The sequence below is a fragment of the Mauremys reevesii genome, unplaced genomic scaffold, assembly GCF_016161935.1.
Source record: "Mauremys reevesii isolate NIE-2019 unplaced genomic scaffold, ASM1616193v1 Contig163, whole genome shotgun sequence".
In the NCBI taxonomy this organism is placed as follows: Eukaryota; Metazoa; Chordata; order Testudines; family Geoemydidae; genus Mauremys; species Mauremys reevesii.
Window position 1 is genome coordinate 30,696 of NW_024100786.1, and position 14,343 is coordinate 45,038.

Genomic DNA, 14,343 nt, shown 5'->3' on the forward strand with positions numbered 1-14,343 from the left:
CCATTCCACAGCACTGCAGACAGGACATATGCAAACCTGTGACTGTACAGTTCACCAACCCACCCCCCTGACCTTTTAGGTTCCTGAAATGTTGTGTGTCTGTCAATGAAGTTTTTTTCTTTTCAATAAAATAAATCTTGGCTTTGAAAACAGTCTTTATTATAGTGAAATATACCTTATTCCAGTAAAGAAACAGTCACTGCAAATCATGTTAGGGATAATAGAATCCTAACAGTGTAACCACTGCACTTCACTCCCATGCAAGGCAGCAAACATTACTGTTGGCTTTCAGCCTCAAATTCTTCCCTCAAGGCATCCCTAATCCTTGTAGCCCTGTGCTGGGCCTCTCTATTAGCCCTGCTCTCTGGCTGTGCATATTCAGCCTCCAGGACTTGAACCTCAGTGGTCCATGCCTGACTGAATGTTTCACCCTTCCCTTCACAAATATTATGGAGGGTACAGCATGCGGATATAACCAAGGGGATGCTGCTTTCCCCCCAAGTCTAGCTTCCCATACAGAGATCGCCAGCAGGCTTTTAAACGCCCAAAAGCACACTCCACAGTCATTCGGCACCGGCTAAGCCTGTAGTTGAACCGGTCCTTGCTCCTGTCAAGCTTCCCTGTATACGGTTTCATGAGCCAAGGCAGTAACGGGTAAGTGGGGTCTCCAAGGATCACAATGGGCATTTCGACGTCCCCTACTGTGATCTTCCTGTCTGGCAAATAAGTCCCTGCCTGCATCTTCCTGAACAGGCCACTGTTCCGAAAGATGCGTGCATCATGCACCTTTCAAGGCCAGCCTGTGTAAATGTCAATGAAACGCCCACGGTGATCCACAAGCGCCTGGAGAACCATAGAGAAATACCCCTTGCGATTAATGTACTCAGATGCTAGGTGGGGGGGGGGGGGGGTGCCAGAATAGGAATATGCGTCCCATCTATCGCTCCTCCACAGTTAGGGAAACCCATTTGTGCAAAGCCATCCACAATGTCCTGCATGTTCCCCAGAGTCACGGTCCTTCTTAACAGGATGCGATTAATTGCCCTGCAAACTTGCATCAACACGATTCCAACGGTCGACTTTCCCACTCCAAACTGGTTCCCGACCGACCGGTAGCTGTCTGGAGTTGCCAGCTTCCAGATAGCAATAGCCACCCGCTTTTCCACCATCAGGGCAGCTCTCAATCTCGTGTCCTTGTGCTGCAGGGTGGGGGCGAGCTCAGCACACAGTCCCATGAAAGTGGCTTTTCTCATACGAAAGTTCTGCAGCCACTGCTCGTCATTCCAGACTTCCACGACGATGTGATCCCACCACTCAGTGCTTGTTTCCCGAGCCCAAAAGCAGCGTTCAACGGTGCTGAGCATTTCCGTGCATGCCACAAGCACTGTAGTGTCACACGCGGCAGGCGACTCGATATCGATATCATCGTCGGACTCCTCACTGTCACTTTGGAGCTGAAGGAATAGCTCAACTGCCAAACGTGTTGTGCTGGCGACACTCATCAGCACAGTCCTCAGCAGCTTGGGCTCCATTTCCCACAGAAATCGCGATTCACAGACAGAGAGTAAAAAGCAGAAAGAGACTCACAATGGCGCCAAACGTGGCCGGAAAAACTGTGAATGCTGGGATGTGAAGCGATGCACCACGGGCCATTGGGACAGGAAGCGGAATGACCCGCACCCTTCCGTCCCCTTCCCACAACCCACAGCGCCAAAATGGGACGAGGTGCTCTGTGGGATAGCTGCCCACAATGCACCTCTCAATACAGCGCTGCAAATGCTGCAAGTGTGGCCACACTGCAGCGCTGGTAGTTGTCAGTGTGGCCACACACCAGCGCTGTCCCTACACGGCTGCACGACCAGCGCTGTAAATCCCAGCGCTGCAATTTTCAAGTGTAGCCAAGCCCTGAGTCATTTTCAGGCAAGGAAACACCCCATTGCTGCTGCAGGCGGGGCAGAGTGTGAATTCAGGAAATTGAAACTAACCCTGATCCACTATCCAGAGGGAGCCATGGTTGCAGAGAACCCCGTGGAAAGACTCCAGGAGGAAGCAACATGTCCCGTCTGTCTGGAATATTTCACAGAACCTGTCATTCTGGAGTGTGGGCACAATTTCTGCCGAGCCTGCATCAGCCAGTGCTGGGAGGGATCCGATACAGCCGCCTCCTGCCCTCAGTGCAGAGAAACTGTGCAACAGAGAAACCTCAGGCCCAACAGGCAGCTGGCAAATGTCGTAGAAATCACCAAGCGACTGAGTTTACAGGCAGCAAAGGGAGCAGGAGGGGACGGGGTGTGCGGGGAACACCAGGAGGCTCTGAAACTGTTCTGTGAAGAGGATCAAACCCCCATCTGTGTGATCTGCAGAGAGTCCCGGACTCACCGCGCTCACACGGTGGTTCCCATCCAGGAGGCTGCCCAGGAGTACAAGGTAGGGAATTGCTGTCAAATTTAATTGGTTAACTTTGGGGTTTTAATTACAGGCTAATTTCACTGACAGTTCCCTGTCACGGGTGTGACTCATCATTCAGCTCTGTAAAGTCTTCATTGTGTGGGGAGATGCTATAACGAAATTAATGATCTGGCAGCATGGCAACAGGCAAAATATCAAATCTTGAAAGCAGGATCTACACCCCCCGCCCGAAGTACCGCTCACTCCATCCCCGTCCATTGCTTGCTCTCCCCACCCTCACTCACATTCACTGGTCTGTGGCAGGAGGTTGGGATTCGGTGGGGTGTGGGCTCTGGGCTGGGGCCGAGGGTTTACAGTCTGGGAGGGCTCTGGGCTGAGCCTGGGGCAGGCGGTTGGGGTGCAGGAGGGGGCTCCAGGCTGGGGCAGAGGGTTGGGGTGCAGGTGAGGGCACAGGGTGCTGGCTCTGGGAGGAGGGTCAGGGCTGGAGTAGGGGGTTGGGGGGCAGGAGGGGGTGAGGGAAGCTGGCTCCAGCTGGGTCGCACTGACTTACCTCAGGTGGTTCCCGGTCAGTAGTGCAGTGGGGCTAACGCAGGCTCCCTGCCTGTCCCGACCCTGCGCCACTCCTGGAAGGGGCCAATGTGCCCCTGTGGCCCCTGGAGGGGAGCATGTGGCTGCACACGCTGCCCCTCTCTGCAGGAACCACTCCCGCAGCTCCCATTGGCCACAGTTCCCCGTTTCCGGCCAATAGGAGCTGCGGGGGCGGTGCTTGCAGGCAGGAGCCCTGTGAAGAGAACCCTGCCCTCACCCCAGGCTGCAGGGGCATGCTGGCCCCTTCTGGGAGTGCCGCACAGCTGCCAGAGATTGCGATCGACTGGGAGAATCTCCAGGATCAACTAGTTGATCACAATCGATTGGTAGGTGACCACTGGTCTAGCTAGACAAAAGGTGGGAAGGGAAACTGAGGCACAAAGCGGGGCAGTGAGTTTTGCATAGTCACCGAGCATGTCAGTGACAGAGCTTAGCATAGAACCCAGATCTCCCCAGACCCAGTCCAAGACCCAAACCACTTTGCCATGCTGCCATCTTAGCATCAGCATCAGTGATGAAGTGTCTCCGTTAGGAGGGAGAGACGCCTTGATAAAGGACCCAGGCCCACCAGGGAGAGGAGGTTTCTCACCAGGAATTTGAACTCCTGTGTTGCTCCATGAGGGGTTAAACTCAGATGCTGCCGGCCTGCACTAGCGGAGATCACTGGGCTAAACGCTGCGTGGGACCCCGAGCACCTTCCGTCCGCACACAAAAGGGCTCCAGACAGCTCAGGTCCATGCCAAGTACCGCTGGGATTTCACTGGGTTGTAGCAAAACCAACCCCAAGCTGGAGCTGACCGGTGCCAGTCTGACCTGCTCTGTTGTGTACGTCGGCAAGGACCAGCCAGAGCTGTTCTGTTAGTCCCACCAGGCAGCCTTTTGTAATCTCCCAGAATGCACTGCTTCCGGGATCTTTACCAGGGAATGGGACCGTGGGGTACCTGCCCAGGGGGCATTGCCATGGAGAGGGGTTAGGGCAGCACTGGGGGCAACCCCCAACCTATTCTTTGTACAGATCTGCATCATGTCTAATTAGGGAGGTCACTGAGGCATCCCCAGAACACGGGACACCCTCACACCTGCCTGCATGGGCCCGTCCTCACCAGTATCAGTCACCCTCTGTAGACCCCACCACCATTTTTTCCAGTGTGCCACCCGCCTGCATCATTCCGCATGAAGGTGCCACCCCAGCCCTGCCCCCACCCTCACGGGTGTCCTCCTGCAGCCTCAGTCTCCTCCTCTCCCTTTTGCACCAGACAAAGCCACGTCCAGTGCTGAGTCCCTGTTGGACAGGGATAATGCTCCACAAAACTGGACTGCGCAGCTTCAAACCAGACGAATGGCCTCCCGACATCTCACGAGTTTTGCCCTGGTGCTTAGACCAGCTCTCCCCAACCAGTGCAGCCCCAGGGCTTCAGGGCTGAAATCCCAGCCCATATTTAAACCCTGGTGGCTTCTGAGATTTGTATCACTTTGTTTGTTAAACCTTCAAAAAACAGGTTTATTGATTCACCCCCATGTGACTCCAGTGCCCTGTTATGCTCTGTACCATTAATCAGTTCACAAATACCAGTAAAGCTTGGGTATAATTGAGATCTCTTGCTAATTACTAAAAACACTGAACCAGAATTGGTAACGAGTCTGAATGTGACACTCTCCTAGTTTCCATTAATGAGGTTTCATCACCTTGGTGGTCCTGATGTCGCAAAGTGATTAGAACCACAGTCATCTTGGGTTTTGGGTGCAAAAACACCCCTTCCAAGCACCTCTAAACTATCCAGATAAAACCTCCCAAATCATTTCTGTTTCTTCAGGAAAGAATCCAGGCCCATTTGAAAACTCTGAGGGAAGAGAGAGAAAAGCTGCTGGGATTGAAAGCAACTGGAGAGAGGAATTGCCGGGAATATCTGGTTGGTGCCTGTTGTTATGAACCAGCTGTGGGACTGGCAGTGGGAGGTCTGTTAGGAGGCAGACTCCTGTGTGGTCTACGTGAACATGGGCTTGTGTGTGTTTCTCCATGATCACGGATTGCTGGGTTTGATTCATGTGTAGACAAGCCCTAAGCTTTCATTTCAGTTGATGAGTAGCCCTCGTGGCTTGCCTGAATTCACATAAATGTCCCCGTGAAGTGCTTGTCCTCTGTGTCTAGACATTTTGTGCATTTTTTAAAAATTTGTTTCTTTTAACTCCGCTGACGTCTCAGTCAGTGTAGTGCTGAGTCCTGCCTCCTGCTGCTCTGGGTCTGAATTTCCACAGACCATAAATAACAGAAGATGCTGACCATGACTGACAGAGAAACATCCCTTTCACAGAGATACAGGGGCCAAAAGGGAAGGTGTGAGAGAATCCCCTGCCTAGTACCCACAGGGTAGAGTCAAATGTCAGAGATCTTAGGATTTTCAAAGAAAATCACCCTCCTGCACACTCAGCTCTCCATGAAAGGACCCTGGGCTACATCCATGTCCCTGACCAACCCTTGCCCTATTTCATACAGAAACAAACACAAACCGAGAGGCAGAAGATTGTGTCTGAATTTCAGCAATTGCAGCAGTTCCTGGAGGAACAAGAGCGACTCCTGCTGGCCCAGCTGGAGGAGCTGGACAAGGAGATTGTGAGGATCCAGAATGAAAATGTCAGTAAACTCTCCGAGCAGATTTCCCGTCTGAGTGAGCTGATCAGTGAGATGGAGGGAAAGTGTCAGAAGCCAGCGAGTGAATTCCTACAGGTGAGACTGAATGAGAAACATAGGTGGGTGCTCCAGGACAGCCAGCTCTCCCCCTCAGTGCTACCCACCGTCAGCCCTGCCGATCAACTCCTCCCCCTTCTTCCAGCACCATCTGCCTGCTGCAATCAGCTGATCCACTGTGTGCAGGAGATGCTGGGAGGGAGGGGGAGGAGCGGGGAGGGAGTGTGCTCAGGTTAGGATTCCCTCCCCACTTTGAACTCTGGGGGACAGATGTGGGGACCCACCTGAAAGACCCCCTAATCTTATATTCCATCAGCTTAGGTTAAAAACTTCCCCAAGGCACAAATTCCTTTCCTTGTCCTTGCTGCCACCACCAAGTGATTTAAACAAAAATTCAGAGATGGGTCACTTGGAATCCCTATTCCCCCAAAATATCCCCCCAAGCCCCTTCACCCCCTTTCCTGGGGAGGCTTGAGAATAATATACCGACCAATTGCCTTTAATGTAAGTACAGACCAGACCTCTATCTTTAGGACACTAAAATCAATCAGGTTCTTTAAAGAAGAACTTTATTATAAAGAAAAAAGTACAAAAATCACACCTGCAAAATCAGGATGGAAGGTAACTTTACAGGGTAATAAAAAGATTTAAAACACAGAGGACTCCCCTCTGGACTCAGCTTCACAGTTACAAAAACAGGACTAAAACTACCTCTTCGCATAGGGAAAATTCACAAGCTAAAACAAAAAAATAACCTAACGCATTTCCTTGCCTTAGTTAGAATTTTTGTAATCTTAGATGGATCATTTCAGGTAGGTTTTCAGGAGATGTTGTCCCTGCTTGGTCTATCTCTCTATCAGGAGAGGGATCAAACAAACAGAGCCCAAACAAAACCTACCGCAACCCACCAGATTTGAAAGTAGCTTCTTTCCTTATCGGTCCTTCTGGTCAGGAGCCAACCAGGTTATCTGAGCTTCTTAACCCCTTAGAGCTAAAGTGATTCAGTACAGCTGCAAGTAGGTATTTTATAGTAGCAGCCGTGTTAGTCTGTATCCGCAAAAAAAACAGGAGTACTTGTGGCACCTTAAAGACTAACAAATTTATTTTAGCATGAGCTTTCGTGAGCTAAAGCTCACTTCTTCGGATGCATAGAATGGAACACACAGACAGGAGATATTTATACATACAGAGATTGATTAGACTCTGCCTGTTGGTATGCATACTTCCACCTTTTCATGTTCTCTGTATGTATAAATATCTCCTGTCTGTGTGTTCCATTCTATGCATCCGAAGAAGTGAGCTTTAGCTCACGAAAGCTCATGCTAAAATAAATTTGTTAGTCTTTAAGGTGCCACAAGTACTCCTGTTTTTTTTAGGTATTTTATGTTACTCTTTCCTTCATATTTATGGCAGCTCACAAGAGGAGACGAGGAAGAGACAGGGTGGAGGTTGAGTGGGAGGGGGAAGAGTTGGGTTGGGGTGTGGCACTGGGGAAAGGTTTGGAGTGGAGGTGGGGCATGGGGTTGAGCACCCCTAGGGACAATTGGAAACCCGCACTCATCATTAGAAACATGCCAGAACCCCACAGAGGGAGGAGTGGGCTGCTGAATCATAAGCACTGGAGTCCAGTAGTCGGAGATCTCAGTGTAACTCGGCATGTGCATTGCTGACATCTGAGTGAGTATTATTCTTAGCAGAGTCACAGGGATATGAAAGATGGAAAAGCCCCATTAGCTCAGGGAATCAATGGCCCTGGGGCCAGGGCAGGGGCTCTTCCCCCATACTTCCTAAACCCCTAGCCTGGAATCCCCTGTGTATGTGTCATAGAGGACTGAAATTCTTTTGTCTCTCTTTCCTCTAGGATGTCAGAACCACCTTGAGCAGGTATGTGGCTCCCTCGCACTCCACAATGCTGGGAAAGAGCTTGATCATGAGGGTAGCACTGCATTTCCCCAGGGCTCTACAGCAAAATGTGTGGGGAGATCACGTGTTGGATACAAATCTCTCTGATCACTTCATCCTGGGGTGCTCACTCTTGTACAGAAGACTCTGGAATTCTCCAGTCAGTGGCAAGGACTGACCTCAAGTATTCCGTAGAGATGTCACATCCCTGGCTGACTGGCAGCTTCAGGATTGTGGAGATGGACTATGGGCCTGTCACTGCTGGGTCCTGGTCACTATTCAGCCCAGGGCAGTAGTTTTCAAGAGCCTTTCCCCATCTGAGGGCTGTTTGGAGACCTGAGAAATGAGCTGGGGAAGGGGGAGTTGGTGTCTCAGTCTAGTTCCTAGAGGCAGATTTCTACAGCACTTCACCTGGGAACCTCCTGACCCTCAGAGCGTGGAGGCCTAGGAGCGAATTGGCCATGGAGACTCAATTCCCCTTTTGTCCCCAGAGCTGGTCTCTCCAGACCAGAGTTGAAGAATATTAATGACCTTTGAAGGGAAGGTTGCTTGGCCCTGAGTTATGTTGCACCTGCTCTGAGGCTGGGAGAAGTCGAGGAATTCTAACTCCAGGCCCATTAGAGCAGCGACTCACTAGCCAGAACTTATAATGAGTCACACAGTAAAATATAATCACGTGAAATTGTTTCCCTCCAGGTGTGAGAAGGGGAAGTTCCAGCAGCCAGAGGAGATTTCTCCTGAACAGGAAGAGCGAGTCAGTAGTTTCCCCCAGAAAACGATTGTGCTAATGGAGATTCTGGGGAAGTTCAAAGGTACCTAGAAGGGATCTAGGAATGGAAATTGGGATGAGCCTCTGAGAAGAGAATGGTGCTGATCAATTGGTTCACACTTAGATGATGCTGTTAAATTAAGAAATGACTCAAAGACTTTAAGGCCAGACGGGACCATCATGATCATCCAGTCTGACCAACTGCACACTGCAGGCCACAGAATCTCACCCACCCACTCCTGCAATCGACCCCTAACCTCTGGCCAAGTTACTGAAGTCCTCAAAACATGATTTTAAAACTTCAAGTGTAACTGGTTGAGCACTCAGCAGTGCGGCGCCTCCTGCTGGTCAGTCAGGGAATTAGCTTTCCCGCTCCAGAGCGCCCACTGCTGGCCAGTGTCTCTCCTGACTCAGGCCCCTCCATTTCCCTCCTGGACCCCAGTGCCCCTTACCTTGGGGTTCTGCCCACAGCAGTACCCCCATACCCTGGGTGTCCTCTCCCAGGGGAATCCCAACCCTCTATACCCACCTTGCCTCAGTGGTTACTGCCAGTCATCTAGCCCCCTTTCTCTGGGGCAGCCTGCAGTCCGCAATGTCCACTCATCATTAGCAAAGGGGTTGGACCTACTGCCTTTCTAACCCTAGTACCATCCCTGGCCCTTAACAAGGCCTCAGCCTGGGGACTTGCCAGGCCAGAGGTCCCCAGCTCTGCCTGCCCCGCCCCAGCCCTGCTCTGTGTAAGGTACCCTGTGCTCCCAGGCAGCCCTGCAGTGAGACTCTTGCCTGCCTAGCTCCCAGCCCTATGATCAGGGCCAGTTGTGGCCTAATTGGGTGTGGCCCCAGCTGTGGCTGCCTCCCCAGTCAGCCGACCTCAGCTGCTTTTCACTTTTTACCTCCTTTTATCCCAGGAACAGGGTAACTGCACCGCTACACAAGTTACAGAGAAGCCACCATTGACTCTAGTTTCAAACTGCAACTGACCCGCGCCCCACGCTGCAGAGTAAGGAAGGAAAAAAATCCCCAGGCTCTCTGTCAATCTGATTTGGGGGGAAATTCCTTCCTCACCCCAGATATGATGGTCAGTTGGATACCGAGCATTTTGGCAAGACCCAACAGCCAGACACATGGCAAAGAACTCTCTATAGCTCAGAGCCCTCCCCGTCTACTGTCCCATCTCCAGCCATGGGGCACATTTCTCAAAGGCGGATCCAGCCCATCACTGAGATCTGGTCCCGTTTGCAGCTAGTTTGGGCCAAATGGGCTGTAGAGAAGGAGAAAGCCCCTCCCCCATGATCAGGGATCCCTCCAGCACAGGGGCCTTTTGTGCCTCCTCCCCAGCAGCTGCAGGCAGAAGGCGTGTTCCTGAGAGGGCTGGGAATGGGGTGAGGGTGGTCAGGGCGGGTGGAAGAGAGATAGAGGGATGTTGGCAGTGTAAAGTTGGGCCTCTGACACTCTGCACAGTGGCTAAAACACCCCGGGTCCATTGTCCTAGGGATGTAACTCTGGCTGGCTTCAAAACTTCCTCAGCCTGTGCCAAGGTCTGCACCGGCCCCTGCAGGCACTGAACAGCAGAGTCACAAATAGCCCCTCCCCTCTCCTTTTCCCGTTACGGGGGGGAATCGGCCCCTTTGAGCCAACCCTCCCCCACCTCAGTTTCCACCTTGATAAAATAATTTTACTATTATTTCTATTTCTGCCTATGGAGGATGAGGCCCCTCGTGCTGCTCTCTGTAGAGACACTGAGTAAACAGACCCAACAGCTCACAATTAGAGCCAGGATTTAGGAAACTCTTCACATCCCGTTAGTGTCAAAGGGACCCAAGTGGGTAACGTTACTTTTATGCCAAAGTCTTTCCAGGCTCTGGGTCTAGGTTACAACAAAAGCCAGTAAATGAATGAGACAAACCAACTGGAGTCTGAAGAGAGGGAGGGGATGAGGAGGGAAAAGTAAATCTCTTACAGATTGTGTGTCCTGGGATAGTTGTGAGGCTGCAAGGCTGCTGGCTCCATTGCTGAGAGATGCCTGATTGAGAGGGGAAATAGGTTTCAGACCTTTTTATATTAAATACCTGAGTGTGTCTCTGGGCCTCTCTGTCTGTTTCTTTGTCATAATTATAAAACTGTTTCAGAGCGGGGATGCTCTTATGAATATGAAAGTCTGAAATCTCACCTCTCTTCTCCTTTCTCCCCCAAGACACTCTGCCGTCTGAATTGGAGAGAAAAAGGGGAGGATCATTTGGAGCACACAGACGGGGTGAGTCTGCAGGTGAAGATTGCCTTTAAATTATGAGAAAATTCCAGAGAAAACGTCTTCATGAGATTGTAGCTAAAGTTACCAACCAAACTGACAGCGACCATGACACACACAGCCCTAAAAATAACACATTAAACAGTAAGGAGATCCAGGGGCCCATGTCTCCCCCCCCCCAACACCCACACACTTTTAAAGGTGGGATGACCAGGACACTTTTCAGCATGGCCATAGTTTGGGGGAAGAGGGCCACGTTGCCCCCACACACACACTGCGAGCCTTGGCAGGGGTGGAGCATGGCAGGCAGTGTCTGTGCTTTGGGCAGGGCAGCTGATCAGATCCTCTCTGTGTAGTGCAGCCCCTTCCCGCGGCACCAACCTCTCCCTGGTGCTGGACTCTCTCAGTGGCCCCACCCCTGCTCCTCTTTCCCTGAGGCCCTGGCCAGGCCAGAAGCCAGAACCTGGACACCATCCAGGGACTGCACTGGGGAGCCCTGGATCCTCCACCTGGCCAGCCTGGGAGACTTGCCCGCTATGGAGAGCCCCCGGACCCATTTCCAGGGCAGATGGAGTGTCAGGGGCTCTCCATAGCGGGCAAGTCTCCCAGGCTGGACGGGGGCAGGGCCTCGGTCAGGGCCATGGAGGGGGCGGGAACACAAAAACAGTCCTGACACTACCCTTAGTGCTGAGTTCATGCCCATTCGGATGAACAGAAACACTCTTAACTGAGTCACACGTGAACAGAGCTCCCTGCCACATCCCTCAGCTTCACCCCGGTCAGGAGGTCTCCCCATCGCTCTTCTCCAATATCCTGCCTTTCCTTTGGGCAGGGCTGGGTTTGCCCATTGGAACTGCTCCCTGCTTCCTGGATTGGGGAGATGCTCTCCCTGTGAGGCTGGCAGCTCCTCCCCTCTCTCTGGGCTGGGGATGGGGCTCCCCCACCCAATGCCACCTCCTACTCTCTGGTGTTAAGTGGCTGTTCCCCATTGCCGCACCTTCCTCTCTGTTCCCTGGCCTGGGACTGGAGGCTGCATTAGGGGAGGGAGCTTCCCTCTGGGGTTTAAAGCTGGTGCCTGCCACTTCTGCTCCCTCAATAAAAGCTTCTGACGCCTTCCTGGCTGTGTCTGTGCTGCTGGGAATGGGGTAGCACCAGCAGCGGGATGTGGGAGCTGAAGCCTCTGTGATAAATGAGAAACTAATGAAGTGGGAGCCATTACAAAGACTGCAGAGCTGCAGTGACACCTCTGCTTAGTCTCAAGTGCCCAGGACAGAGGCAGCTCCCTGGGATCCAGGCCTGTCCCAGCCAGGACGGGCCACTGGGGAGTGTGAGAAATGGTCCCAGCCTCACCCAGGGCTGAGCTCTGCCCCTAACGCTCTGATTCTCTCTTCCCCCAGCGAATGTGACTCTGGATCCAGACACGGCTCATCCCATCCTCATCCTGTCTGAGGATCAGAAAAGTGTGAGATGGGGAGACATGCAGCAGCAACTGCCCAACAATCCTGAGAGATTTGACACTGAGCCCTGTGTGCTGGGCTGTGAGGGATTCACCCCGGGGAGACATTGCTGGGAGGTGGAGGTGGGGGATGGGCCATTCTGGGCTGTGGGGGTGGCCAGAGAGTCTGTGGGGAGGAAGGGAGAGATCAGCTATAGCCCTGAGGGGGGGATCTGGGCTGTGCAGCAGTGGAAGGATCAGTTCCGGGCTCTCACCTCCCCTGTGACCCCCCTGCCCCTGAGCCGGGCCCCCAGGAGGATCCGGGTTTGTCTGGACTGTGACCGGGGGCAGGTGACATTTATCAATGCTGGTGACGAGGCCCCGATCTTCACTTTCCCGCCGGGCTCCATCCCTGGGGGGAGAATCCGACCCTGGCTCTGGCTCTGGGTGGGGCTGGGATCCCAGCTCAGACTGTGTCCCTGAGACACACAGTTGAGGGGGGAACCGGAAATCCTCTCTAGCCTCAGGGACCCCAGTCTCTCTGACCTTGGAGGACTCCCATCTACCCAGCCTCTGGCGCCTCATCTCTATGGCCCCTGGAAGCACCTCCCCCACCCTCTCTGCAGCCCCAGGGATGGGAGGGGGAAGAACCTCTGAAGCTTCAGGAGGGGCCCTGAGGGGCAGACGTGGGGGCTGGGCAGGGGGCAGAACTAACAGCTGGGCAGGAGGCAGGCGGAGGTGGGGGTGGCAGGGACACAGCATGAATCAATCAGGGTTTGGAGGTTTGGGGAGAAGTAGCAGCAGCCAGGAGCTTTTTGTACAGATCTGTGTCCTTAGATCTCACTGGGGGCTCCCAGGCGGCGATCAGCATGAGGGGAAGGGATAAGATCAGGGAAGGAAGAGAGCAGCCGAGGGGGATGATCTGTGACAGGGAGGAGAGACACAGGGAAATAGGGGATAGGAAGTGAGGCTAGAACAATAATGAATAGAAAAGGACAGTACGAAAGGAAAGGGAACGTGAGCGGGACGGGGAGATTTATTACACGTTACTGAAAGTTAGACCGTAACTCATTAATTCCCTGTATTAATTCCGGGACGACTGTCCTGTTGTTGTGCCATTAAAAAACTGTTTTCAGTGGTTGGGGAATCTCCTTTCCATGCTGTGGTTATTAAGGCTCCTTCTCGGCTCCATTTTCTTACCACCTTTAGTTACTGACTGTAAATAAAACTTTACAAACGATTCTTTGTGTTTGTTCCAATTTACTGTCCCAGCTGCAGGTGCTGGTGGCAGAGTCCTGGGATTTGCTTCCTGACTTGGTTGTGCCCCCCCCCCCCCAACCCCCACAGGGAATATTGTGCCCCTAGGATGAGTTTGGGTTTTACTGGGATGTGTCATGCTCCAGCCGGGGCTCTGTCTCTGTCCTGTGTCCTTAATTTGTAGGCAACTAGAAAATCAAAGTCTGCAAAGCTGTTAGGGGTCTAAACTGCCTAGACAATGGATGGGCATCACAGGCACCTTACAGTGCGATGCACAAAAGCCAGCTCACTAGGCGGGGAGCCATCTCAGCTAGGCAATGGGAGAGGCGACAAGGGGGGAGGGGAGTCCTAAGCCCTGCCCCCTCTCACAGACAGGTGCCTAAATCAGGGCTGCAGAGGGGCATCAATGTCTGCTTAGCAACCCAGAGACGGGAACCCAGCATCTGACGTCAGGTGGCTCAGGCGCCTAAGGCGTTTCTTGCTGGAATGAGGTCAGCACCTGCCTCGCTCCACAGGAAAGGGTGAGGGGAGAGAAGCAGAAGGTGGTTTTGGTGCTATCACCTGCCTTATAACAGCCCCATGGTGAGAGCACTCAGCTGGCATCTGGGAGACCCACGTTCAGTTCTCCCATCAAGCTGTGTGCAGCAGCTCATGAACGTGAGTACCAACCTCAGGGCAAACAGTTATAAACCAGAGCACAGACTCCCACTGGTCGTGTGTCCTGTATTTAGACTTCACCTCCCAGGTATCAAGTGAGAACACTCAAGCACTAGAACAGCCTGAACATGGAGTCACAGACAGTCCCCTAGGGTTCTCCCATCTGTCTCGCTGCTTTTCTGCCTCCTCTCCTGCTTCGTCTCCCTGCTCCCCCGGCCGGGGCGGCCCCCGTGGTACCGCAGGCCCCGTGCCGCTCTCAGAAGCGGCTGGCACAGCACCAGGTCCCTGGGGCCCCCCCGGGGGGGGCAAAGGGCTCCATGTGTTGTTCCAGGCACCACCCCCAGCAGCTCCCATAGGCTGGGAACAGGAACTGCGGCCAATGGGAGCTTCGA

The 14,343-nt window shown here is 53.0% G+C and overlaps 1 protein-coding gene across 1 annotated transcript; it reads left to right on the forward strand.

Moving 5' to 3' along the window:
- The first annotated feature begins 1,997 nt into the window (after positions 1-1,997).
- LOC120393208 (zinc finger protein RFP-like) lies at positions 1,998-13,486 on the forward strand. Its single transcript, XM_039517782.1, has 8 exons — positions 1,998-2,427; positions 4,812-4,907; positions 5,492-5,722; positions 7,545-7,567; positions 8,282-8,397; positions 10,549-10,608; positions 12,000-12,224; positions 13,479-13,486. Exons 1-8 carry the CDS (start codon positions 2,011-2,013, stop codon positions 13,484-13,486), a joined length of 1,176 nt encoding a protein of 391 aa, XP_039373716.1. The 5' UTR covers positions 1,998-2,010.
- Positions 13,487-14,343: the final 857 nt, after the last annotated feature.